This window comes from Pelobates fuscus, chromosome 11, assembly GCF_036172605.1.
Source record: "Pelobates fuscus isolate aPelFus1 chromosome 11, aPelFus1.pri, whole genome shotgun sequence".
NCBI classification, from domain to species: Eukaryota; Metazoa; Chordata; class Amphibia; order Anura; family Pelobatidae; genus Pelobates; species Pelobates fuscus.
The window spans coordinates 9,084,440-9,112,405 of record NC_086327.1 but is presented as its reverse complement, the minus strand read 5'-3'; the positions used below and the strand labels follow the sequence as shown (position 1 = coordinate 9,112,405).

General features: G+C 44.9%; 1 protein-coding gene across 1 annotated transcript in view; it reads left to right on the top strand.

Annotated features, from left to right (window-relative positions):
* The first annotated feature begins 6,446 nt into the window (after positions 1-6,446).
* The window catches only part of ARHGEF10L (Rho guanine nucleotide exchange factor 10 like), a 106,798-nt gene continuing 85,278 nt past the window's right edge, over positions 6,447-27,966 (top strand). The window contains exon 1 of the mRNA XM_063436666.1: positions 6,447-6,718. Coding sequence (XP_063292736.1) covers positions 6,604-6,718 — 115 coding nt within the window. The 5' untranslated portion in view covers positions 6,447-6,603. The remainder of the gene's footprint in view (positions 6,719-27,966) is intronic.

The following is a 27,966-nucleotide window of genomic DNA, read 5'->3' as shown; positions in this document are numbered from 1 at the left end:
GCAGGGCTATCCCGGCACAGATAGACCCTCTGTAATATGGAGGAAGCCTTGTGGCACACTGTGTATGTTAGCAGGGCTATGCCGGCACAGATCGGCCCTGTATAACATGGAGGATGCCTTGTGACACACTGTGTATGTGAGCAGGGCTATCCCGGCACAGATAGACCCTCTGTAATATGGAGGATGCCTTGTGGCACACTGTGTATTTGAGCAGGGCTATCCCGGCACAGATAGACCCTCTGTAATATGGAGGATGCCTTGTGACACACTGTGTATGTGAGCAGGGCTATCCTGGCACAGATCGTCCCTGTATAACATGGAGGACGCCTTGTGACACACTGTGTATGTGAACTGGGCTATCCCGGCACAGATCGGCCCTGTATAACATGGAGGACGCCTTGTAACACACTGTGTATGTGAGCAGGGCTATCCCGGCACAGATCGGCCCTGTATAACATGGAGGACGCCTTGTGACACACTGTGTATGTGAGCAGGGCTATCCCGGCACTTATAGACACTCTGTAATATGGAGGACGCCTTGTGACACACTGTGTATGTGAGCACGGCTATCCCGGCACAGATAGGCCCTGTATAACATGGAGGACGCCTTGTGACACACTGTGCATGTGAGCAGGGCTATCCCAGCACAGACAGACCCTCTGTAATATGGAGGACGCCTTGTGGCACACTGTGTAGGTGAGCAGGGCTATCCCAGCACAGATAGACCCTCTGTAATATGGAGGACTCCTTGTGGCACACTGTGTATGTGAACTGGGCTATCCCGGCACAGATCGGCCCTGTATAACATGGAGGACGCCTTGTGACACACTGTGTATGTGAGCAGGGCTATCCCGGCACAGATCGGCCCTGTATAACATGGAGGACGCCTTGTGATACACTGTGTATGTGAGCAGGATTAGGGGATCTTTTTGAATACTTTGGTTAAAACCCTGTGGAGTTTGATCCATGATCTCACAGATGCCAGCCTATTTATAGGAGCGAGGAGACAAGCAGCTGCCCGAGGCACTGATTTCATGGGAGGTCGATCTAACAATACTCTGATTACAATATTGGAAGATTAGCTTTGTTAGCAGCAATACACTCTGCAATCTATCCAGCGCTGACCCTCCATCTGCACGTTATGTTGTAGCTGTATTATACTCCAACAGATTGTAAGCTTCCAGGCAGGCAGAATGTTTCATTAACAGTCCTTCTCCCCATTACTCCTAAAACGTCCATGGGGTGCATTATCCCTCCAACAAGAAGTTAAAGCCTTATTGGGGCACTGTGAACAACATAACTATTTTATGAAGTGGTTATGGTGCTCGGAGTACCCTGACACTGTGCCTCCCTTCAGTGTTAAACCATTTTTGGGCAGTTTAACACTGAATGAGGTCCCTGGCTTCCTCCACCACTGAATTTGCCCAATCGTTTCACACAAGGGCAAGGCAGACTAACCTGTCAACAATTCTGGACCCACAAATGTTTCCCCTGCACCGTAAACCCCTAAAATACCCTTCTGGAATAGCACTAACTCCGATGCCTAGACAGAACCACTTATGCTGCTTTCTTCCTGTGATACGTATGAGTAAATGTCACCTCCCTTAACCCCCCCCTGCCCCCTTCTACTATAGAGAGCTTCATTCCATTGTATTCCCCCAATTTGGCCTTTTCTTGTCAGTTCTATAGTGAATGGTATTTGCTTTGACACTGCATCCTGCTGGTAATGGTGTTTTCACCAAGTGAGAATGAGACTCATCACAAATATGTAGCATTTAAGTCGCTGCATTCAAATGATTATAAAAAGGAAATCAGATTATTGTTGATATCATGTATCAGAATTCTTGGAAAGCCCGTCATATTTCAGATCAATGTATTTCACAGTCCCCTCCATCGTGATCTGACATCATGTATCAGAATTCTTGGAAAGCCTGTCATATTTCAGATCAATGTATTTCACAGTCCCCTCCATCGTGATTTGATATTATGTATCGGAATTCTTGGGAAAGTCTGTCAGATTTCAGATCAATGTATTTCACAGTCCCCTCCATCGTGATCTGAAATCACGTATCAGAATTCTTGGAAAGCCCGTCATATTTCAGATCAATGTATTTCACAGTCCCCTCCATCGTGATCTGACATCATGTATCAGAATTCTTGGAAAGCCTGTCATATTTCAGATCAATGTATTTCACACTCCCCTCCATCGTGATCTGACATCATGTATCAGAATTCTTGGAAAGCCTGTCATATTTCAGATCAATGTATTTCACAGTCCCCTCCATCGTGATCTGACATCATGTATCAGAATTCTTGGGAAAGCCTGTCATATTTCAGATCAATGTATTTCACAGCCCCCTCCATCGTGATGACATCATGTATCAGAATTCTTGGGAAAGCCCGTCATATTTCAGATCAATGTATTTCACAGTCCCCTCCATCGTGATCTGACATCATGTATCAGAATTCTTGGAAAGCCTGTCATATTTCAGATCAATGTATTTCACAGTCCCCTCCATCGTGATTTGATATTATGTATCGGAATTCTTGGGAAAGTCTGTCAGATTTCAGATCAATGTATTTCACAGTCCCCTCCATCGTGATCTGAAATCACGTATCAGAATTCTTGGAAAGCCCGTCATATTTCAGATCAATGTATTTCACAGTCCCCTCCATCGTGATCTGACATCATGTATCAGAATTCTTGGAAAGCCTGTCATATTTCAGATCAATGTATTTCACACTCCCCTCCATCGTGATCTGACATCATGTATCAGAATTCTTGGAAAGCCTGTCATATTTCAGATCAATGTATTTCACAGTCCCCTCCATCGTGATCTGACATCATGTATCAGAATTCTTGGGAAAGCCTGTCATATTTCAGATCAATGTATTTCACAGCCCCCTCCATCGTGATGACATCATGTATCAGAATTCTTGGGAAAGCCCGTCATATTTCAGATCAATGTATTTCACAGTCCCCTCCATCGTGATCTGACATCATGTATCAGAATTCTTGGAAAGCCTGTCATATTTCAGATCAATGTATTTCACACTCCCCTCCATCGTGATCTGACATCATGTATCAGAATTCTTGGGAAAGCCTGTCATATTTCAGATCAATGTATTTCACAGTCCCCTCCATCGTGATCTGACATCATGTATCAGAATTCTTGGGAAAGCCTGTCATATTTCAGATCAATGTATTTCACAGCCCCCTCCATCGTGATGACATCATGTATCAGAATTCTTGGGAAAGCCCGTCATATTTCAGATCAATGTATTTCACAGTCCCCTCCATCGTGATCTGACATCATGTATCAGAATTCTTGGAAAGCCTGTCATATTTCAGATCAATGTATTTCACAGTCCCCTCCATCGTGATTTGATATTATGTATTGGAATTCTTGGGAAAGTCTGTCAGATTTCAGATCAATGTATTTCACAGTCCCCTCCATCGTGATCTGAAATCACGTATCAGAATTCTTGGAAAGCCCGTCATATTTCAGATCAATGTATTTCACAGTCCCCTCCATCGTGATCTGACATCATGTATCAGAATTCTTGGAAAGCCTGTCATATTTCAGATCAATGTATTTCACACTCCCCTCCATCGTGATCTGACATCATGTATCAGAATTCTTGGAAAGCCTGTCATATTTCAGATCAATGTATTTCACAGTCCCCTCCATCGTGATCTGACATCATGTATCAGAATTCTTGGGAAAGCCTGTCATATTTCAGATCAATGTATTTCACAGCCCCCTCCATCGTGATGACATCATGTATCAGAATTCTTGGGAAAGCCCGTCATATTTCAGATCAATGTATTTCACAGTCCCCTCCATCGTGATCTGACATCATGTATCAGAATTCTTGGAAAGCCTGTCATATTTCAGATCAATGTATTTCACACTCCCCTCCATCGTGATCTGACATCATGTATCAGAATTCTTGGGAAAGCCTGTCATATTTCAGATCAATGTATTTCACAGTCCCCTCCATCGTGATCTGACATCATGTATCAGAATTCTTGGGAAAGCCTGTCATATTTCAGATCAATGTATTTCACAGTCCCCTCCATCGTGATGACATCATGTATCAGAATTCTTGGGAAAGCCCGTCATATTTCAGATCAATGTATTTCAAAGTCCCCTCCATCGTGATCTGACATCATGTATCAGAATTCTTGGAAAGCCTGTCATATTTCAGATCAATGTATTTCACACTCCCCTCCATCGTGATCTGACATCATGTATCAGAATTCTTGGGAAAGCCTGTCATATTTCAGATCAATGTATTTCACAGTCCCCTCCATCGTGATCTGACATCATGTATCAGAATTCTTGGGAAAGCCCGTCATATTTCAGATCAATGTATTTCACACTCCCCTCCATCGTGATCTGACATCATGTATCAGAATTCTTGGGAAAGCCTGTCATATTTCAGATCAATGTATTTCACAGCCCCCTCCATCGTGATCTGACATCATGTATCAGAATTCTTGGGAAAGCCTGTCATATTTCAGATCAATGTATTTCACAGTCCCCTCCATCGTGATGACATCATGTATCAGAATTCTTGGGAAACCCCGTCATATTTCAGATCAATGTATTTCACACTCCCCTCCATCGTGATCTGACATCATGTATCAGAATTCTTGGGAAAGCCTGTCATATTTCAGATCAATGTATTTCACAGTCCCCTCCATCGTGATCTGACATCATGTATCAGAATTCTTGGGAAAGCCCGTCATATTTCAGATCAATGTATTTCACAGTCCCCTCCATCGTGATCTGACATCATGTATCAGAATTCTTGGGAAAGCCTGTCATATTTCAGATCAATGTATTTCACAGTCCCCTCCATCGTGATCTGACATCATGTATCGGAATTCTTGGAAAGCCCGTCATATTTCAGATCAATGTATTTCACAGCCCCCTCCATCGTGATCTGACATCATGTATCAGAATTCTTGGGAAAGCCTGTCATATTTCAGATCAATGTATTTCACAGTCCCCTCCATCGTAATGACATCATGTATCAGAATTCTTGGAAAGCCTGTCATATTTCAGATCAATGTATTTCACACTCCCCTCCATCGTGATCTGACATCATGTATCAGAATTCTTGGGAAAGTCTGTCATATTTCAGATCAATGTATTTCACAGTCCCCTCCATCGTGATCTGATATCATGTATCGGAATTCTTGGAAAGCCCGTCATATTTCAGATCAATGTATTTCACAGTCCCCTCCATCGTGATGACATCATGTATCAGAATTCTTGGGAAAGCCTGTCATATTTCAGATCAATGTATTTCACACTCCCCTCCATTGTGATCTGACATCATCTGCACTCTGTGGAATAAATTACTTGATTGTGTCTGTGCTCATATACAAAGTCTCAACCACTGACTATAAATAGTCCACACAAGAGGACTTAATTACCTTTTTACTCTGTTTTTTAGCACTAAACAATGCTTTGATACTGTGAGGCTAATTTACTAAAGTGTGACTTTCAAATTGAAAGCGACTCTGTCACCTTCTGCTGTCTTTGAAAATACTCCGATGATGACTTCGCCGCTTGCAGTGCGGTGGCCCAGGGGAAGGTACCCTTTGCGAGAGTACACATGGACGATGCCACGAGAGCCTCCATAGACAGTGCCCCTTTTCTCACAGCTGTAACTAGTGACTGGGGTAGCTGACAAAACGTGACATGAGGAGCTTTGGCTTTTTGTCAAGCAAAGGAAAATTGGATGAGACAAGTTAGTACCTGCTGTATATTATGATCTTTTGACTACATTGGAATTTCAGTGAAATGCCAAAACAGTAAATATGAGCATGTCGTAAAGACTTTATCTTTATAAAATACTAATTTTTTGAGGGGGTGGCCAAGCCGCATTAAGGCCAGAGTAGTTGAATGGAAAATTTGAACTCGTATTGTATAACCAGACTCTTCGTTTCCAGTGTGGGAGCGGCAGACGTGTTCAGACAGTAATACTCTGGGATTCAGTACGCTCTTCAGGTATTCATCATTTTGCGAAGCTTGCAAAAAAAAATAAAATGGTACAAACCAGGCTTTTCAACCAGGTGTGAGCAGTTTCCATTACTACAGGGGCCAAAACACAGCAAACAATGAGAGAATTTTTGCTTTTGCTAATTTATTGCAAACTGCAGTCCTTCGTCCATTTATGTTTGGGTGACCAGTTTAGAAGTATTCTTTAAACCCTACACCCGGGCCGCTGGACTCAGATTCTATCAGGAAAATGCCCTGGGCAAGTTTTGGGGATGTTTGAGAAGCATGTGATTTTTTTAGCTATTACTTTCTTTTCTGATTCTTTATTCTGAAAGTGAGAAATCTTACAGACGGTAAAAGTGGTTAGTGTACCTAGGGTAAAAGTCGAGTTTTACTTTTCTTGTAATTATATCTGAATCCCTTGCACCAGCCTTGAAATTCCTGACGAGGTGCTTGTCGGTATTTTCTCACGTTCACGGACTCTCTGATCTCGCCTGGAGACTGTGACCTTGGTGTAAATGTGACTGCACTGCATTTGGCTGTAGCTGGCTCTGGTTTAATCGAACATTTCTAAAGAAAAAGGAATATGAACAGGTTGGATAAATTGACTCCTGCGTTATTTAAAACACTACCCGTGGAGGTCGGCCAGGAAGCTTCCAAACCCATCTGGGAGAGGAGAGAAACACGCCTGGATTCCCACAGTGAGTGTTTACTGGGGCTGGGAAGGGAGTGGGGTACAGGGGCAGCTTTGTACAGTTTCTCATTGAGGGTAAGGAACAGGAAATAAATTCTTCTCTTAGTTTAGCATTCTTTACTGAGCCTGTACAGAGGGCGTATTATTCTGTCTCATATCAGAGGGGGTAAACACGCTGCTTAGTATGTTAGGAGAGAGAACATCGTAAGAGTCCAAGACAGAAGAGTTAAACGCAAAGAAGAACAAAGAGAGAGTTAAAGAAAGAGACATACAGACACATTAAAAGAGAGGGATAAGGGGAGGTAAAGAGGAAGAGGCAGACAGAGAAGGTAGAGAGAAATATGGACAGAGACACAGACAAGCAGTGACAGACAGACAGAAATGTGTGTGTGAGAGAGAGAGAGAGAGAGAGAGAGAGACTGAAAATGGACTCACCATATTCCATATTGTAACACACTGAATATCACATGGTACAAACAACTAAACTAGCAGATCTAGAAAAATCATCCACTCCGTCATCGTCACAGCTTGTCTGTTTTAGCCTGAATTCTGACAAATTCAGGCTAAAACAGTCAAGATGTGACTTAAATTAAGATTGAGGATATTTCCAAATCTGCTAGTTTAGCCTTAGAATTGCAATTCAGTTTTAATATTTTACAATAAAATGTGGAAACTGACAAAGGAAACAGGTGGGATATTTTAGCTTTACTATTCTGTCCTTACTTTTATATCAAAATTCTCATTTTGGTACATAACCCAGTGTGAGTTAAAGTGACGCTATAGGCACCCAGAGCACTTCAGCTCATTGACGTGGTCATAGGCGTGCGCACGGGGTGTGCCTGGGCACACACTAATCCCCGCGGCACGCACTATCTGCCTCCCACCGTCGCTGATGGGGAGATCAAAGATCTCCCTCACAGACCAACAGCAGCAGGCGAGGACCCGGGGAGCTCTTGCCAGCAGCTCCGCCGGGTTCCTTACGCGAGGTCGGATCGTTGCCGCGGTTACCGCGGCAATGCTCAGATCTCGCGAGAGTCAACTCTAGGCTAGAGTTCACTCACCACTGGACCCCCAAGGATGGCAGGAGCACGGTCCCCCCTCCGAACATAAGGTAAGAAGGGTGGGGGGATATTAACTAAACGGCCTCCCCACACAATAGACACAAACAGCACACACACACAGCACCCTTCCACACACACTAACATCACCCACACACATACAGCACCCTTCCACACACAGCGCCCTCACACAAACAGCAGCATATGTGTGTGTGTATGTATGTATATATATATATATATATATACGCGGCGTGTTTGTGCTTTAGGGTGCACACCCTTATACAATACGCTGCGCACATCTATGGACGTGGTCTTGGTGCAGTGTCCCAGGCCCTTTACCCCTGCAATGGTAATTATTGCAGTTTTTGATAAACTCAATAATTACCTAGGAGGGTTAACTCCACCTCTAGTGGCTGCCTAGAGCTGGGTGGCGCTGTGAAGAGCGGGCAGGTGGAGTGTCACAGGGAGCCCCAGAGGTGGTCAACTTGCAACCTAAGGGCGCCCCCAGAGTGGTGTTTACTCAGTTAAGGCAGAGTAAGCACGTGCTTTCCCCACACTGCAGGTGCCTACACTGCTGAAATTTACCAGGCCAGAGGGAAGGGAGGCAGAAAGCTGATGGTGATGAGGGAGCGCAGCCTGTTCTTCCTGCTTCTCACGGCCCTCTGTAGTGATGCCTGGTGGCAGAATATGGCATATGGCATCACTAAACTGCACGCGTAAGGGAGCAGTAAGGAGCATACAGGGAGACCTCCAGGGAGAGGACCCACACCAGCTCTCCCAAAGATAGGGAGAATGAATGGGCCTCCAAAAAAAACGCCAGCAATAAATAAAATGAATTTGTGAGTGTGTGTGCAAGAATGTGTAAATATTTCTGTGTATGTCAGTGCGCGTGCAAGAATGTGTAAATGTGTGTCAGTGAGCGTATGTGTGTGTCTGTCAGTGTTTGTGTGTCTATCAGTGAGTGTATATGAGTATTTCAGGGTGTGTGTGTTTGTCAGTGAGTGTATGTAAGCCTTTTAGTGTGTATGTGTGTGTTTGTCAGTGAGTGTATGTAAGCCTTTCAGTGTGTATGTGTGTTTGTCAGTGAGTGTATGTGTGTGTGTGTCTATCAGTGAGTGTATGTAAGCCTTTCAGTGTGTATGTGTGTTTGTCAGTGAGTGTATGTGTGTGTGTGTCTATCAGTGAGTGTATGTAAGCCTTTCAGTGTGTATGTGTGTGTTTGTCAGTGAGTGTATGTGAGACTTTCAGTGTTTATGTGTGTTTGTTAGTGAGTGTATGTGTGTGTCTATCATTGAGTGTATGTGAGACTTTCAGTGTGTATGTCAGTGAGTGTATATGTGTGTGTGTCTATCAGTGAGTGTATGTAAGCCTTTCAGTGTGTATGTGTGTGTTTGTCAGTGAGTGTATGTTTGTGTGTCTGTCAGTGTGTGTGTGTGTGTGTCTATCAGTGAGTGTATGTAAGCCTTTCAGTGTGTATGTGTGTGTTTGTCAGTGAGTGTATGTGTGTGTGTGTCTATCAGTGAGTGCATGTGAGACTTTCAGTGTGTATGTGTGTGTTTGTCAGTGAGTGTATAGGTGTGTGTCTATCAGTGAGTGTATGTGAGTCTTTCAGTGTGTTTGTGTTTGTCAGTGAGTGTTTCAAATAAGTGAGATTGTGGGTGTGTCATTCAGAGTGTATGTCAGCGAGTGTGTGACTGCCAGTGAATGTGTGATTACAAAAAGAGGTGATGCATATAGATGGAGTGGTGGAGTCATTGCAGTGGAAACATGCATGTCTGGACATTTGCCAAGTCCAGACAAGCATGTTTCTATGGCAACAGTTAGCAAGATGACCATGCCCATCTGGGGGCGCCAAAAACAATTCTGCACCAAGGTGTCTGTGATACTAGGATCGACCCTATCCAGCGTCACTCAAAACCCCATAAAACTTTGCTTTCCTGGCACAATAGTTTCTCTTTAAAGGCAGAAGAGGAAAAATTGTTGGCAGAAGTGATGAAATATTAGCTTTTGACATAAACACATATTTTTAAAAGACGTTAAACGTTGATGAGTTTAAAGGGTTAGTCCAGTAACCATAACTGCGTCAGTGATTTGAAGTAGTCGTGGTGTCTGGAGTCAGTAGTTTACTTTGAAACGCTGCACGTACAGAGATTAACCCCTAAGATGCCATAGGTGGACCTCCACCTCCAGCAGCGTCATTAGCCAGTTCTGGCGCATGCTGGCACCAGACGGGTAATGGTGGTGCTGATTCCATACCAATTCAGGGTAGTGAAGTCAGCAAAGGGGGACTGGGCTCAGGGGAGAACTTGGACTTGGCGATAGATCAGAGGTAAGTTTAAACGTTTCTTTTAAGTTTGAAGTGTGGGATGGGGCTCAGAAACAGTTATCCTAACCAAAATCAGTGTTTTATGAAAGCAATGCTTTTGGTTGTACCATAACCACTAAAGACTGCTGCAATGGTAAAAATGTGAGGAGTATTGTGTAGCCTGCTAATATACCTCAAAGAGATGTACTACAGCTCAATGAGATATCGGAAACGAAAGCTGTGCGAGCTCTGGGCCACTTAACATGCAAAGGCTGCAGACAGCAGATCTGCAGCTTTTGCAAATAGTTTTTCATAAACCCACAAGGAAAGAATTCAGAAAAACACACACATGTTTTGTTTGGATATCTACTAAATAGTGAATTTATTTTGTTTTGAAACAGAGGAGTGATCCATTAAGTTTCTGGTGAGTACTGATGGATTTATTAAAAAATAAACCAGTTGGTACAGAAATGGTAGGTGTGTGTGCTATTAGATGTGCAAAGCTAGCAGGAGATACAATTATATGCAGAGGGGTTAATTTGTGTAAAAAACCTCCAGGAGCTTGTGGGCCAATGCACTGGCAATAATAAAAACATATCAATGTGAATAGGACATTGGTAGTGTGCCATTAACTTGGCTAATGAATCCTACAGCCATTGATGCCCCTTAGAATATTGCGATTTGAGCGCAGGGCGATGTTGGCGTTTTTATTTAATGTTGGGAGTTGGGGGCTATCGGGTAAAACTGGGGGAAAGTGGCTAAAATTATTTAATGTTTTTCTTTCTTATAAATTCATTTCCCTCCCCCCCCCCCCAAATAATCTGAAATAACAGGGGACATCTCTATGCAGAACACTCCAAACAAATGCACGTGACGTTGCCTCCATTAAAACTAACCTACACTAGGGGATGGAAAGGGTTAATGCACTTGCAGAACCAGCAGCCAGTGGGCCAGTTCAGTGGATGAGAAGAACGAGGGAGGAGCAGGGATGTGACCTCTCTGGTCCTCGGCTGGATATTCAGTGCTTGGAGCCCCTTGTGTCCCAGTGGCCTGGAGCGGGAGCTTGTGATTGGATGCCTGGGATGCTGTGTGCATTGAGACTAGAAGAGGGAAGGGCAGGTCCTATTGATCACACTGGGAGTGAAGGGAATGTATTGAGGCAGAGGGACGCTGGAGGCCTGGGCTTCTCCCCTTTGTTACTGCTTGTGTGTGTGGGGGGGGGGGCACATGGACGGCTGAGTGTGGCAGCACTATGAAATGCTAGACGAGTAGGTCTCTAAGAAGGTGTAAGATGGTCTGCAGGAGACAGCGCTCTGTGTCCCATCTCCTTTGTAATATAACAACAAAGACTGGAGTGTAATGTGGGTAAGTGATTGCCCCGTGCTGTGTCTGTCCTCAAAGTGCTTTATATATATCCTTCTCCCAACCCCTCACCCACTAATCATCTGGCCCAGACTCACAAAAGAAGAGGGCTTTGTAACCTTGGTAACCAGACTCCTAATACACAGTCACCCAGCCAGGACCTCCATACAGGCACCTGCGAGGGTTGACAATGAAAGACCCTTCATTGAACCCATCTGTAGGGAACGCTCTGTGCAACTTGGGGACTGCTCGGGATTTAGTCTGGATGCAATGCATCATGGATCTTGGAGTCCCTTTGTTTTTGTTTATTTGGCTCCTGATAGGATGAGAACTATTGGAGGAGAAGGAATATATCACACGTGCAGGGTTACTTTGTTATTATTGAGCACCAACACATACTACAGCGCGGTATATATAGAAGAGAGACAGACACTGACAATGACACAGTCTGGCCTGATAGTGTAGTGATACAATATCATTAATATACAAAGCATTGGCTGGCAGCACACTGTCTGACAATGATAATGGGAATGTCGTGAAGGATTCCATTCAGGGGTTGAATAATTGGAGAAGTGGCATTTTCTGTTGAATTTGGGGAATCCACTTAAAGGTTATTCGTTGTGTCAAGCTATTCCAATTTATTCTATTTGATTTGTTCATTACAAACAGCTGAGAGTCTGTACATTTTGACAATAAACGTGATACCACGTACACTGGGTGGTACACTAATGCCACGTGTAGCAGTGTGTACCCATATACCACATACACTGGGTGTCTGGATACACTAATGCCACGTGTAGCAGTGTGTACCCATATACCACATACACTGGGTGTCTGGATACACTAATGCCACGTGTAGGGTGTACCTATATACCACGTATACTGGGTGTCTGGATACACTAATGCCACGTGTAGCGGTGTGTACCCATATACCACGTATACTGGGTGTCTGGATACACTAATGCCACGTGCAGGGTGTACCTATATACCACGTATACTGGGTCTCTGGATACACTAATGCCACGTGCAGGGTGTACCTATATACCACGTACACTGGGTGTCTGGATACAGTAATGCAACGTGCAGGGTGTACCTATATACCACGTATACTGGGTGTCTGGATACACTAATGCCACGTGCAGGGTGTACCTATATACCACGTACACTGGGGGTCTGGATACACTAATGCCACGCATAGGGTGTACCTATATACCATGTATACTGGGTGTCTGGATAAAGTAATGCAACGTGCAGGGTGTACCTATATATCACGTATACTGGGTGTCTGGATACAGTAATGCAATGTGCAGGGTGTACCTATATACCACGTACACTGGGTGTCTGGATACACTAATGCCACGTGCAGGGTGTACCTATATACCAGGTATACTGGGTGTCTGGATACACTAATGCCACGTGTTGCACAGTGTAACAATATACCACATGCTCTGGGAGTCCCACATGTAACAGTAATTCTGTGTTACCCCATGCAGTAGGTTTAGAGAGATTTAGGGGGTACCCATGGTGATGGGGTGTTTGGGGTGAATGATCTAGTTACTGGATGTATAGCTGCTGTGGAATATAACTCATAAATCTAATCTTCACATGGGGGAATGTCACGGGAGTTGCAGTCCACATCAGCTTTAAGGGGGACTCCTTAAACCTTAGTCTCCCAAATGGTAAACTCCATGCACGCTAGCGCCCCCCTAAACATCAAGAAAAAGATATAGGAATATAAACATCTCCTAATATGAAACCCCCCAATCCCTAGAGGTAGTGACGCTGCGCTTCTATGATGGCAGTGACATTTCAATATTGTTAATATGATGTAGAACGCTACGAGTGCTGTATATTAACGCAGACTGGAACTTGGGTAGCTACTTACAGGAGTGTATCACAATACACGTCTGGGAGGGAGGGGGTTAATGAGTACATGCCTGTATGGGGCGCAGCCCATGAGTTCGGTGTTTTAGAAATATTGTGGGGGCTGCATTCTGTGCTATTGGTAATTGGTGAATATGTTATTTTTTGGGAAGCCTCGGAATAGCAGATAACTGATTGATGTAAAACTAATCTAAACTTTATTTTTCAACTTGTTAATAGTCATTCCTTAAATCTCCTGGATGACATGCTCTTGTATACATGGCAATGAAGAGGTTAACTATTTGCCCCAGTGGGACAGCCTGCCTTGTGAGGGCGACACTGAGCCCTACTTATGAGATCTCAGAGGGTGTAACATTACCATTCCCATGCAACAGCCGGAGATATTAACCCTGCGAGTGACCAGAGTCCCATATTGCCTATCGTCCTAATAACCACCTAACTGCCAACACAGACTGCCGCGTACCCAAGAGATGCTAAGTGGGTATTCATATTCAAGCTTTGAGTCAGGGATGGTGGGGTCCCATTTATGGGGGTCACGTGAGGCTGCTAATTACCATGTTTATAATTAGATCATGGTCCCTTTCAGCTCATTGCTCTAGAATTAACTGTTACTGTCTAGATAGGAGTTCTAAAAATAATGGCGAAAGCTCGGGTTACGTGACTTTAATTGGAATACACAGTGCCCTGTCCATGTGTTAGTCTGCTCTACGCATGGGGATAGCTTACAATGCAGTAAGATTCAGAACATACAGGTCATGCAAATATGGGGCATTCTAAGCACCAAAACCCACTGCAGAGTATGATACGATTAGATCTTATTGTAGTGATTATGGTGCAAGGAGTGTTTAGTCGCAGATCCTAGGGCTCTCAGGGCACCCAAAGCCCAGCGCCTCTGAGATAATAAGAGTTTTACACCTGTATTAAAGGAACACTGTTGGCACCATAACTACTTAATCTTAAATAAAGGGGCACTACTGTCACCAAAACAACTTTAGCTCAATAAATCGGTGTTGGTGTATAGCTTGTGCATCTGAAGTCTTCAGTAAAGTTGTTTTGGTGACTATAATATGCCTTTAGGTTGTTATGGTGCCATGAAACCATGGGCACCATTTTACCTTAAGGAGTTAGACCATTTACAAACAGTTAAACCCCAAAATTGTGAAGACAGCACTTCGCTCTGTGCCTTAGAGGTTTCAATGACGAGAGGCTGACGATCTCCCATTATCGCTAACTCCCCATTCAGAAACCAGTATGAGAAAGATACATACCTTTCTTACAGTTTGAAAGGGGATTCCTGGCACCACAACCAATTCACTACACGGTAATGGTGCTTCGATAAGAAAATTCCCACAACAACTTTAGCTTCACAGTTGTTACCTGGGTAGCAGCGTTACAGCGTTTGCCATCTTTCAGCCGCTGCCCCTGACATTTCTTCTTTTCTGCTGCCGCCGTATGAAGGTTTTACCAGGAGGTCGGTGATAGGCTGAGAGCGACAGCCCATCACATTAACCCATGAAGATAAAATGGCATCTGGGCACTCCTGCTACCATAACAACTTCAATCAGCTGGAGTTATGGGGGATGAGAGTGCTTCTCTAGCTGTAGAGATCTATCTGAGTCTGGTGGGAATGACACGTTGAGCAGGCTGGGCTAAGCCCTTGATACTAACTTCACAAGAGAATCCAAGCTGTCCGACAGGACGGGACCCCGTGTCCGAGCCAGGAGCTGGATGGAATGTCACACAGTAACGATATAAACCTGAATCCACTGAAATGTAGTTTGTTTGCAGACTATGAATCCTTCAGTTACCATGAGCTGAGCTGAAATAGAATTTTGTGAAAAATATTAATTCACTATAAAACACAGAATTTCATAGAACTGAATACTAAATGACAAAATGTAGGCGGACCTATGACTATAAATTCTATAAATATTTTATTTACGGTTATTTAAAATTCATTATTCTGTTCAGTGCAATATGGTGTTTAGTGAATAAACCCCAAAGTGATTTAATTTGAAAATTACCCCTATATACACAAACACGTTTTATTTATATAGCGCTAACAGGTGTACTCAGCACTTTACAGGTTACATTACAGTAGAGGGAGGTACAGTAAGTGCAGTAGGTATACAGTGTATGTATATTTTATTTATATAGCGCTAACAGGTGTACTCAGCGCTTTACAGGTTACATTACAGTAGAGGGAGGTACAGTAAGTGAAGTAGGTATTTTTTTTATATAGCGCTTACAGGTGTACTCAGCACGTTACAGGCTACATTACAGTAGATGGAGGTGCAGTAAGTGCAGTAGGTATACAGTGTATGTATATTTTATTTATATAGCGCTAACAGGTGTACTCAGCACTTTACAGGTTACATTACAGTAGATGGAGGTGCAGTAAGTGCAGTAGGTATACAGTGTATGTATATTTTATTTATATAGCACTAACAGGTGTACTCAGCACTTTACAGGTTACATTACAGTAGATGGAGGTGCAGTAAGTGCAGTAGGTATACAGTGTATGTATATTATATTTATATAGTGCTAACAGGTGTATTCAGCACTTTACAGGTTACATTACAGTAGATGGAGGTGCAGTAAGTGCAGTAGGTATACAGTGTATGTATATTTTATTTATTTAGCGCTAACAGGTGTACTCAGCGCTTTACAGGTTACATTACAGTAGAGGGAGGTACAGTAAGTGAAGTAGGTATTTTTTTTATATAGCGCTAACAGGTGTACTCAGCACGTTACAGGTTACATTACAGTAGATGGAGGTGCAGTAAGTGCAGTAGGTATACAGTGTAGGTATATTTTATTTATATAGCGCTAACAGGTGTACTCAGCACTTTACAGGTTACATTACAGTAGATGGAGGTGCAGTAAGTGCAGTAGGTATACAGTGTATGTATATTTTATTTATATAGCAATAACAGGTGTACTCAGCACTTTACAGGTTACATTACAGGAGAGGGAGGTACAGTAAGTGCAGTAGGTATACAGTGTATGTATATTTTATTTATATAGCGCTAACAGGTGTACTCAGCACTTTACAGCTTACATTACAGTAGAGGGAGGTACAGTAAGTGCAGTAGGTATACAGGGTATGTATATTTTATTTATATAACACTAACAGGTGCACTCAGCACTTTACAGGTTACATTACAGTAGAGGGAGGTACAGTAAGTGCAGTAGGTATACAGTGTATGTATATTTTATTTATACAGCGCTAACAGGTGTACTCAGCACTTTACAGGTTACATTACAGTAGAGGGAGGTACAGTAAGTGCAGTAGGTATACAGTGTATGTATATTTTATTTATATAGCACTAACAGGTGTACTCAGCACTTTACAGGTTACATTACAGTAGAGGGAGGTACAGTAAGTGCAGTAGGTATACAGTGTATGTATATTTTATTTATATAGCGCTAACAGGTGTACTCAGCACTTTACAGGTTACATTACAGTAGAGGGAAGTACAGTAAGTGCAGTAGGTATACAGTGTATGTATATTTTATTTATATAGCACTAACAGGTGTACTCAGCACTTTACAGGTTACATTACAGTAGAGGGAGGTACAGTAAGTGCAGTATACCGTGTATGTATATTTTATTTATATAGCGCTAACAGGTGTACTCAGCACTTTACAGGTTACATTACAGTAGAGGGAGGTACAGTAAGTGCAGTAGGTATACAGTGTGTGTATATTTTATTTATATAGCACTAACAGGTGTACTCAGCACTTTACAGGTTACATTACAGTAGAGGGAGGTACAGTAAGTGCAGTAGGTATACAGTGTGTGTATATTATATTTATATAGCGCTAACAGGTGTACTCAGCACTTTACAGGTTACATTACAGTAGAGGGAAATACAGTAAGTGCAGTAGGTATACAGTGTATGTATATTTTATTTATATAGCACTAACAGGTGTACTCAGCACTTTACAGGTTACATTACAGTAGAGGGATGAACAGTAAGTGCAGTAGGTATACAGTGTATGTATATTGTATTTATATAGCGCTAACAGGTGTACTCAGCACTTTACAGGTTACATTACAGTAGAGGGAGGTACAGTAAGTGCAGTAGGTATGCAGTGTATGTATATTTTATTTATATAGCGCTAACAGGTGTACTCAGCACTTTACAGGTTACATTACAGTAGAAGGAGGTACAGTAAGTGCAGTAGGTATACAGTATATGTATATTTTATTTATATAGCACTAACAGGTGTACTCAGCACTTTACAGGTTACATTACAGTAGAGGGAGGAACAGTAAGTGCAGTAGGTATACAGTGTATGTATATTGTATTTATATAGCGCTAACAGGTATACTCAGCACTTTACAGGTTACATTACAGTAGAGGGAGGTACAGTAAGTGCAGTAGGTATACAGTGTATGTATATTTTATTTATATAGCGCTAACAGGTGTACTCAGCACTTTACAGGTTACATTACAGTAGAGGGAAATACAGTAAGTGCAGTAGGTATACAGTGTATGTATATATTATTTATATAGCGCTAACAGGTGTACTCAGTACTTTACAGGTTACATTACAGTAGAGGGAGGTACAGTAAGTGCAGTAGGTATACAGTGTATGTATATTTTATTTATATAGCACTAACAGTTGTACTCAGCACTTTACAGGTTATATTACAGTAGAGGGAGGTACAGTAAATACAGTAGGTATACAGTGTATGTATATTATATTTATATAGCGCTAACAGGTGTACTCAGCACTTTACAGGTTACGTTACAGTAGAGGGAGATACAGTAAGTGCAGTAGGTATACAGTGTATGTATATTATATTTATATAGTGCTAACAGGTGTACTCAGCACTTTACAGGTTACATTACAGTAGAGGGAGGTACAGTAAGTGCAGTAGGTATACAGGGTATGTATATTTTATTTATATAGCGCTAACAGGTGTACTCAGCACTTTACAGGTTACATTACAGTAGATGGAGGTACAGTAAGTGCAGTATGTATACAGTGTGTGTATATTTTATTTATATAGCGCTAACAGGTGTACTCAGCACTTTACAGGTTACAGTAGAGGGAGGTACAGTAAGTACAGTAGGTATACAGTGTATGTATATTATATTTATATAGCACTGACAGGTGTACTCAGCACTTTACAGGTTACATTACAGTAGATGGAGGTACAGTAAGTGCAGTAGGTATACAGTGTATGTATATTTTATTTATATAGCGCTAACAGGTATACTCAGCACTTTACAGGTTACATTACAGTAGATGGAGGTACAGTAAGTGCAGTAGGTATACAGTGTATGTATATTATATTTATATAGCTCTAAAGGTGTACTTAGCACTTTACAGGTTACATTACAGTCGAGGGAGGTAATGCTTTTATATGGGCTTCAGTACGACAGCCATTAGAGGAGGAGTTCGCCCCACAGTGTAAACATTGACGTTTCATGTGTTTTACATTGCGGGGTTAAAGGGACAGGGACACACAGAGATAAAGTGGACTTGGGTGACTATAGTGTCCCTTTAACTTGTTAGTCTAGAGCAGGGGAAGGCAACCTTTTAGCAGCATTGTGCCGATATAGGATTGTGATGTCCCGTAGCGTGCTGGTCCTATTTTTTTTTTTAATCAAGGTGTGTGTGCTGCCGTATTCTGCTTGTGTTATTTTTACTGTAATTGCTTTGTATCGTTGTATTTGTGCGTATATGCAGGGCCTTCTTTAATAGTGACTGGACCCTGGGCAAAGCATTTGCTTAGGGCCCCCTGGACCCTTTCCCCCCTTCCCAGGCATGCAATCACGTCCTCCACCTCAACGCAGTGGCGGACCTAAAGTAGAGAGGTGCAAGCATTTTTGGGGGTCTCCCTGTTGCACGGGTGATTAAAAGGTAGATTCCCATCTGTCGTGCAACTCCAGAAATGCATTGATAGCTGGGGCTCTACCATTTACCCATGTTTGCAGGTCTGTATTTAGCACTTTGCAGTTTTTGTGTGTTTGAATGTAAACAGGTTTTTGTATGGAATTTGTTTGTACGTGGTGTTGGCGTGATTGCAAGCATGTATTTGTGTAGTGTTGGTTTTTGAATGCAGGGGTGTATTTAAATATAATTTTGGTGTGTAACACAGACATGTGTTTGTACGTATTGTTGAGATTTGAATGCAGAGGTGCATTTGTGTGTATTGTTAGTGTGTGAATGCTGAGATGTATGCACATATACATACACAGAGATATATGCACACTGAAATGCGCACACTCACACAGATACACACACACAGACATACTGACACACACACACACATGCTGACATACAAACATACTGACACACACAGATATACTGACAGACATACTGACGCACACAGACATACTGACGCACACACAGACATACTGACGCACACAAAGACATACTGACGCACACAAAGACATACTGACGCACACACAGACATACTGACGCACACACAGACATGCTGACACACAAAGACATGCTGACACACAAAGACATGCTGACTCACACACACATACAGACACACACACACAGTGACAGACATATTGACACAGACATACACTTTAAAACCCACCCTCCAGTTTCCTACCTTTCCTGCTAGTGGTTGAAGGTGTTGGGAGTTGGGGTCTAGCGTTCTCGGCCAGCCCCCCTCCAATCTGCTCTTCTTTCCCGCGCGCTCCTCTTTTTGTGGGAGGAAGTGATGCTCAGCCGTCACTTCCTCTCAGCCTGCTGCCGAAAAGCAAGGGGGCCGCTCGCGCTGTTAAAGCGCCTCAGCGTGCGGCGGGCCCCTGATGACAGAAGCCCACCAGGTGGTCCTTTGTGCATGGGCCACCCGGTGGGCCTCCTTAGTGTGCAGATTACCGGCCAGAGGGTTAGAAATAGTTGAGGCCAGCAGCTGCCCAGTTTGCCCCGCGTTAAAGATGGCCCTGCATATATGAGCTATTATATTGTTTATGTTCATGAGTAGTTTATGGTATTGTGTATGATACATATGAATGTGGGCTGTGTATGGGGGCCGCTTGTGCAATTGTGTGTGTGTGTGGATGGATATGTCACAGTGTGTGTTTGGTAGTGTGTGGGGGCTTTTCGGGGTATTGCATGTGGGGTTGTGTGCAGGTATGTGGATTGTTAGTGGTGTTTCGTTTGTGCGGATTGTGTGTATGTTTGTGTGTGGGCCGTCCGTATTATTTGTATGAGGGGAGGGTTATTCTGCATTTATGTGTATATCTAGAAGTGTGGGTGGCTTCCCTGGGTTCCAGTGGGGGGCCAGGCTGGCCAGGTACTGGTCAAGGACAGGAGCTGCAACAGCAGCTGTGGGCTGCTCTATTACAGTATGGATTCCTATTCACAAGTGCTGGGAGGAAGTGATCTGAGATCACTTCCTCAACGTGCTGCAATGCATAAACTGAGGATTGTCCTTCACCACCTTTTCGGATTAGCAGATATCTGAAGTTTCACTGGGACTCCTGATAGGCCACAGCCTGTTTGGCTCTAGCAGCCTTGAGTGCCGTGCAAAGACACCTCGAGTGCCGTGCATGGCACTAGTGCCGTAGGTTGCCTACCCCTGGTCTAGAGCTATCGGAATTTAGTCACTAAACAGCAAGCTGAGGACAAGTAAACAGATTATTTTTGGCAAAATTAAGTCAAACAGGAAAACTATTTAAACACACTGTTTAGTGGATTAATCTCACCCAACAGTCTTTCTTCCTACTATCCATTATCTAGAGATTATTGCCATTAAAATGATCTAAACAGGCCCTTTCAGGTTATACAGGCTGTCCTGCCTTTCAATAACAACATACAAACAGAATGTCATAGCTCCGACTGCTTGTGCAAAGAATGTCCGGCCTCTTAGCAACACCATAAACTCTTTAAAGCAGTCTGTAATAGCCGCACTCCCATTCTGCCTCGGACGGGCAGTGTGTGAACGGTCACAGCTGCATGGCACAGACACAGCAACCAACGTGGATTTAGCTGCATCACAGCATTTAAGGTACAAATTAACGCATTCACACTTTATTTCTTAGTGGATATATTCACTGAACACCAAATTCTATATAACTGAAAAGTAAACCTTCAATAATGTAGCAGATTTGGATAAATTCCCCAATCAGCTATATACAAATAATCTACATTTTGTGAATTAGTTTTCAATCCCCTAAAATACAGTGTTTAGTGCATTAACCCCTATAAGATACATTGTGAGCAGGAACTAGTGGACGTGATATCACTAATTAGCATAGTTGTGGTGTGTGCATATTGTAACGCTGGAGGGTGTAAGAACCACCAGTAAGGAGGGTGTAAGAACCACCAGTAAGGGGGGTGTATGAACCACCAGTAAGGGGGGTGTATGAACCACCAGTAAGGAGGGTGTATGAACCACCAGTAAGGAGGGTGTATGAACCCCCGTAAGAACCACCAGTAAGGGGGGGTGTATGAACCACCAGTAAGGGGGGTGTATGAACCACCAGTAAGGAGGGTGTAAGAACCACCAGGAAGGAGGGTGTATGAACCACCAGTAAGGAGGGTGTATGAACCACCAGTAAGGAGGGTGTATGAACCACCAGTAAGGGGGGTGTATGAACCACCAGTAAGGAGGGTGTATGAACCACCAGTAAGGAGGGTGTATGAACCACCAGTAAGGAGGGTGTATGAACCACCAGTAAGGAGGGTGTATGAACCACCAGTAAGGAGGGTGTATGAACCACCAGTAAGGGGGGTGTAAGAACCACCAGTAAGGAGGGTGTATGAACCACCAGTAAGGAGGGTGTATGAACCAACTGTAAGGAGGGTGTATGAACCACCAGTAAGGAGGGTGTAAGAACCACCAGTAAGGAGGGTGTAAGAACCACCAGTAAGGAGGGTGTAAGAACCACCAGTAAGGAGGGTGTAAGAACCACCAGTAAGGAGGGTGTAAGAACCACCAGTAAGGAGGGTGTATGAACCACCAGTAAGGAGGGTGTATGAACCACCAGTAAGGAGGGTGTATGAACCACCAGTAAGGAGGGTGTATGAACCACCAGTAAGGGGGGTGTATGAACCACCAGTAAGGGGGGTGTATGAACCACCAGTAAGGGGGGTGTATGAACCACCAGTAAGGAGGGTGTACGAACCACCAGTAAGGAGGGTGTATGAACCACCAGTAAGGAGGGTGTATGAACCACCAGTAAGGAGGGTGTATGAACCACCAGTAAGGGGGGTGTATGAACCACCAGTAAGGAGGGTGTATGAACCACCAGTAAGGAGGGTGTAAGACCCACCAGTAAGGAGGGTGTATGAACCACCGTAAGAACCACCAGTAAGGAGGGTGTATGAACCACCAGTAAGGGGGGTGTATGAACCACCAGTAAGGAGGGTGTATGAACCACCGTAAGAACCACCAGTAAGGGGGGGTGTATGAACCACCAGTAAGGGGGGGTGTATGAACCACCAGTAAGGAGGGTGTAAGAACCACCAGGAAGGAGGGTGTATGAACCACCAGTAAGGGGGGTGTATGAACCACCAGTAAGGAGGGTGTATGAACCACCAGTAAGGGGGGTGTATGAACCACCAGTAAGGGGGGTGTATGAACCACCAGTAAGGGGGGTGTATGAACCACCAGTAAGGAGGGTGTATGAACCACCAGTAAGGAGGGTGTATGAACCACCAGTAAGGGGGGTGTATGAACCACCAGTAAGGAGGGTGTATGAACCACCAGTAAGGAGGGTGTATGAACCACCAGTAAGGGGGGTGTATGAACCACCAGTAAGGAGGGTGTAAGAACCACCAGTAAGGAGGGTGTATGAACCACCAGTAAGGGGGGTGTATGAACCACCAGTAAGGAGGGTGTAAGAACCACCAGTAAGGAGGGTGTATGAACCACCAGTAAGGAGGGTGTATGAACCACCAGTAAGGAGGGTGTATGAACCACCAGTAAGGAGGGCGTATGAACCACCAGTAAGGAGGGTGTATGAACCACCAGTAAGGAGGGTGTAAGAACCACCAGTAAGGAGGGTGTATGAACCACCAGTAAGGAGGGTGTATGAACCACCAGTAAGGGGGGTGTAAGAACCACCAGTAAGGAGGGTGTATGAACCACCAGTAAGGAGGGTGTATGAACCAACTGTAAGGAGGGTGTATGAACCACCAGTAAGGAGGGTGTAAGAACCACCAGTAAGGAGGGTGTAAGAACCACCAGTAAGGAGGGTGTATGAACCACCAGTAAGGAGGGTGTATGAACCACCAGTAAGGAGGGTGTATGAACCACCAGTAAGGGGGGTGTATGAACCACCAGTAAGGGGGGTGTATGAACCACCAGTAAGGGGGGTGTATGAACCACCAGTAAGGGGGGTGTATGAACCACCAGTAAGGAGGGTGTACGAACCACCAGTAAGGAGGGTGTATGAACCACCAGTAAGGAGGGTGTATGAACCACCAGTAAGGAGGGTGTATGAACCACCAGTAAGGAGGGTGTATGAACCACCAGTAAGGGGGGTGTATGAACCACCAGTAAGGAGGGTGTATGAACCACCAGTAAGGAGGGTGTAAGACCCACCAGTAAGGAGGGTGTATGAACCACCGTAAGAACCACCAGTAAGGAGGGTGTATGAACCACCAGTAAGGGGGGTGTATGAACCACCAGTAAGGGGGGTGTACGAACCACCAGTAAGGAGGGTGTACGAACCACAAGTAAGGAGGGTGTATGAACCACCAGTAAGGGGGGGTGTATGAACCACCAGTAAGGGGGGTGTATGAACCACCAGTAAGGAGGGTGTAAGAACCACCAGTAAGGGGGGTGTATGAACCACCAGTAAGGGGGGTGTATGAACCACCAGTAAGGAGGGTGTACGAACCACCAGTAAGGAGGGTGTAAGAACCACCAGTAAGGAGGGTGTAAGAACCACCAGTAAGGAGGGTGTAAGAACCACCAGTAAGGAGGGTGTAAGACCCACCAGTAAGGAGGGTGTATGAACCACCGTAAGAACCACCAGTAAGGAGGGTGTATGAACCACCAGTAAGGGGGATGTATGAACCACCAGTAAGGGGGGTGTACGAACCACCAGTAAGGAGGGTGTACGAACCACCAGTAAGGAGGGTGTATGAACCACCAGTAAGGGGGGTGTATGAACCACCAGTAAGGGGGGTGTACGAACCACCAGTAAGGAGGGTGTACGAACCACCAGTAAGGAGGGTGTATGAACCACCAGTAAGGGGGGTGTATGAACCACCAGTAAGGGGGGTGTATGAACCACCAGTAAGGAGGGTGTAAGAACCACCAGTAAGGGGGGTGTATGAACCACCAGTAAGGGGGGTGTATGAACCACCAGTAAGGAGGGTGTATGAACCACCAGTAAGGAGGGTGTAAGAACCACCAGTAAGGAGGGTGTAAGAACCACCAGTAAGGAGGGTGTAAGAACCACCAGTAAGGAGGGTGTATGAACCACCAGTAAGGAGGGTGTATGAACCACCAGTAAGGGGGGTGTATGAACCACCAGTAAGGAGGGTGTATGAACCACCGTAAGAACCACCAGTAAGGGGGGGTGTATGAACCACCAGTAAGGGGGGGTGTATGAACCACCAGTAAGGAGGGTGTAAGAACCACCAGGAAGGAGGGTGTATGAACCACCAGTAAGGGGGGTGTATGAACCACCAGTAAGGAGGGTGTATGAACCACCAGTAAGGGGGGTGTATGAACCACCAGTAAGGGGGGTGTATGAACCACCAGTAAGGGGGGTGTATGAACCACCAGTAAGGAGGGTGTATGAACCACCAGTAAGGAGGGTGTATGAACCACCAGTAAGGGGGGTGTATGAACCACCAGTAAGGAGGGTGTATGAACCACCAGTAAGGAGGGTGTATGAACCACCAGTAAGGGGGGTGTATGAACCACCAGTAAGGAGGGTGTAAGAACCACCAGTAAGGAGGGTGTATGAACCACCAGTAAGGGGGGTGTATGAACCACCAGTAAGGAGGGTGTAAGAACCACCAGTAAGGAGGGTGTATGAACCACCAGTAAGGAGGGTGTATGAACCACCAGTAAGGAGGGTGTATGAACCACCAGTAAGGAGGGCGTATGAACCACCAGTAAGGAGGGTGTATGAACCACCAGTAAGGAGGGTGTAAGAACCACCAGTAAGGAGGGTGTATGAACCACCAGTAAGGAGGGTGTATGAACCACCAGTAAGGGGGGTGTAAGAACCACCAGTAAGGAGGGTGTATGAACCACCAGTAAGGAGGGTGTATGAACCAACTGTAAGGAGGGTGTATGAACCACCAGTAAGGAGGGTGTAAGAACCACCAGTAAGGAGGGTGTAAGAACCACCAGTAAGGAGGGTGTATGAACCACCAGTAAGGAGGGTGTATGAACCACCAGTAAGGGGGGTGTATGAAACACCAGTAAGGGGGGTGTATGAACCACCAGTAAGGGGGGTGTATGAACCACCAGTAAGGGGGGTGTACGAACCACCAGTAAGGAGGGTGTACGAACCACCAGTAAGGAGGGTGTATGAACCACCAGTAAGGAGGGTGTATGAACCACCAGTAAGGAGGGTGTATGAACCACCAGTAAGGAGGGTGTATGAACCACCAGTAAGGGGGGTGTATGAACCACTAGTAAGGAGGGTGTATGAACCACCAGTAAGGAGGGTGTAAGACCCACCAGTAAGGAGGGTGTATGAACCACCGTAAGAACCACCAGTAAGGAGGGTGTATGAACCACCAGTAAGGGGGGTGTATGAACCACCAGTAAGGGGGGTGTACGAACCACCAGTAAGGAGGGTGTACGAACCACAAGTAAGGAGGGTGTATGAACCACCAGTAAGGGGGGGTGTATGAACCACCAGTAAGGGGGGTGTATGAACCACCAGTAAGGAGGGTGTAAGAACCACCAGTAAGGGGGGTGTATGAACCACCAGTAAGGGGGGTGTATGAACCACCAGTAAGGAGGGTGTACGAACCACCAGTAAGGAGGGTGTAAGAACCACCAGTAAGGAGGGTGTAAGAACCACCAGTAAGGAGGGTGTAAGAACCACCAGTAAGGAGGGTGTAAGACCCACCAGTAAGGAGGGTGTATGAACCACCGTAAGAACCACCAGTAAGGAGGGTGTATGAACCACCAGTAAGGGGGGTGTATGAACCACCAGTAAGGGGGGTGTACGAACCACCAGTAAGGAGGGTGTACGAACCACCAGTAAGGAGGGTGTATGAACCACCAGTAAGGGGGGTGTATGAACCACCAGTAAGGGGGGTGTACGAACCACCAGTAAGGAGGGTGCACGAACCACCAGTAAGGAGGGTGTATGAACCACCAGTAAGGGGGGTGTATGAACCACCAGTAAGGGGGGTGTATGAACCACCAGTAAGGAGGGTGTAAGAACCACCAGTAAGGGGGGTGTATGAACCACCAGTAAGGGGGGTGTATGAACCACCAGTAAGGAGGGTGTACGAACCACCAGTAAGGAGGGTGTAAGAACCACCAGTAAGGAGGGTGTAAGAACCACCAGTAAGGAGGGTGTAAGAACCACCAGTAAGGAGGGTGTATGAACCACCAGTAAGGAGGGTGTAAGAACCACCAGTAAGGAGGGTGTATGAACCACCAGTAAGGAGGGTGTATGAACCACCAGTAAGGAGGGTGTATGAACCACCAGTAAGGAGGGTGTACGAACCACCAGTAAGGAGGGTGTAAGAACCACCAGTAAGGAGGGTGTAAGAACCACCAGTAAGGAGGGTGTAAGAACCACAAGTAAGGAGGGTGTAAAAAACACCAGTAAGGAGGGTGTAAGAACCACCAGTAAGGAGGGTGTATGAACCACCAGTAAGGAGGGTGTATGAACCACCAGTAAGGAGGGTGTATGAACCACCAGTAAGGAGGGTGTATGAACCACCAGTAAGGGGGGTGTAAGAACCACCAGTAAGGAGGGTGTATGAACCACCAGTAAGGAGTGTGTATGAACCACCAGTAAGGGGGGTGTATGAACCACCAGTAAGGGGGGTGTATGAACCACCAGTAAGGAGGATGTAAGAACCACCAGTAAGGAGGGTGTATGAACCACCAGTAAGGAGGGTGTAAGACCCACCAGTAAGGGGGGTGTATGAACCACCAGTAAGGAGGGTGTAAGACCCACCAGTAAGGAGGGTGTATGAACCACCAGTAAGGAGGGTGTAAGAACCACCAGTAAGGACGGTGTATGAACCACCAGTAAGAGTGTGTACGAACCACCAGTAAGGGGGGTGTATGAACAACCAGTAAGGAGGGTGTAAGAACCCCCAGTAAGGGGGGGTGTATGAACCGCCAGTAAGAGTGTGTACGAACCACCAGTAAGGGGGGTGTATGAACCACCAGTAAGGGGGGTGTATGAACCACCAGTAAGGGGGGTGTATGAACCACCAGTAAGGGGGGTGTATGAACCACCAGTAAGGAGGGTGTATGAACCACCAGTAAGGAGGGTGTAAGAACCACCAGTAAGGAGGGTGTAAGAACCACCAGTAAGGAGGGTGTAAGAACCACCAGTAAGGAGGGTGTATGAACCACCAGTAAGGAGGGTGTATGAACCACCAGTAAGGGGGGTGTATGAACCACCAGTAAGGAGGGTGTATGAACCACCGTAAGAACCACCAGTAAGGGGGGTGTATGAACCACCAGTAAGGGGGGGTGTATGAACCACCAGTAAGGAG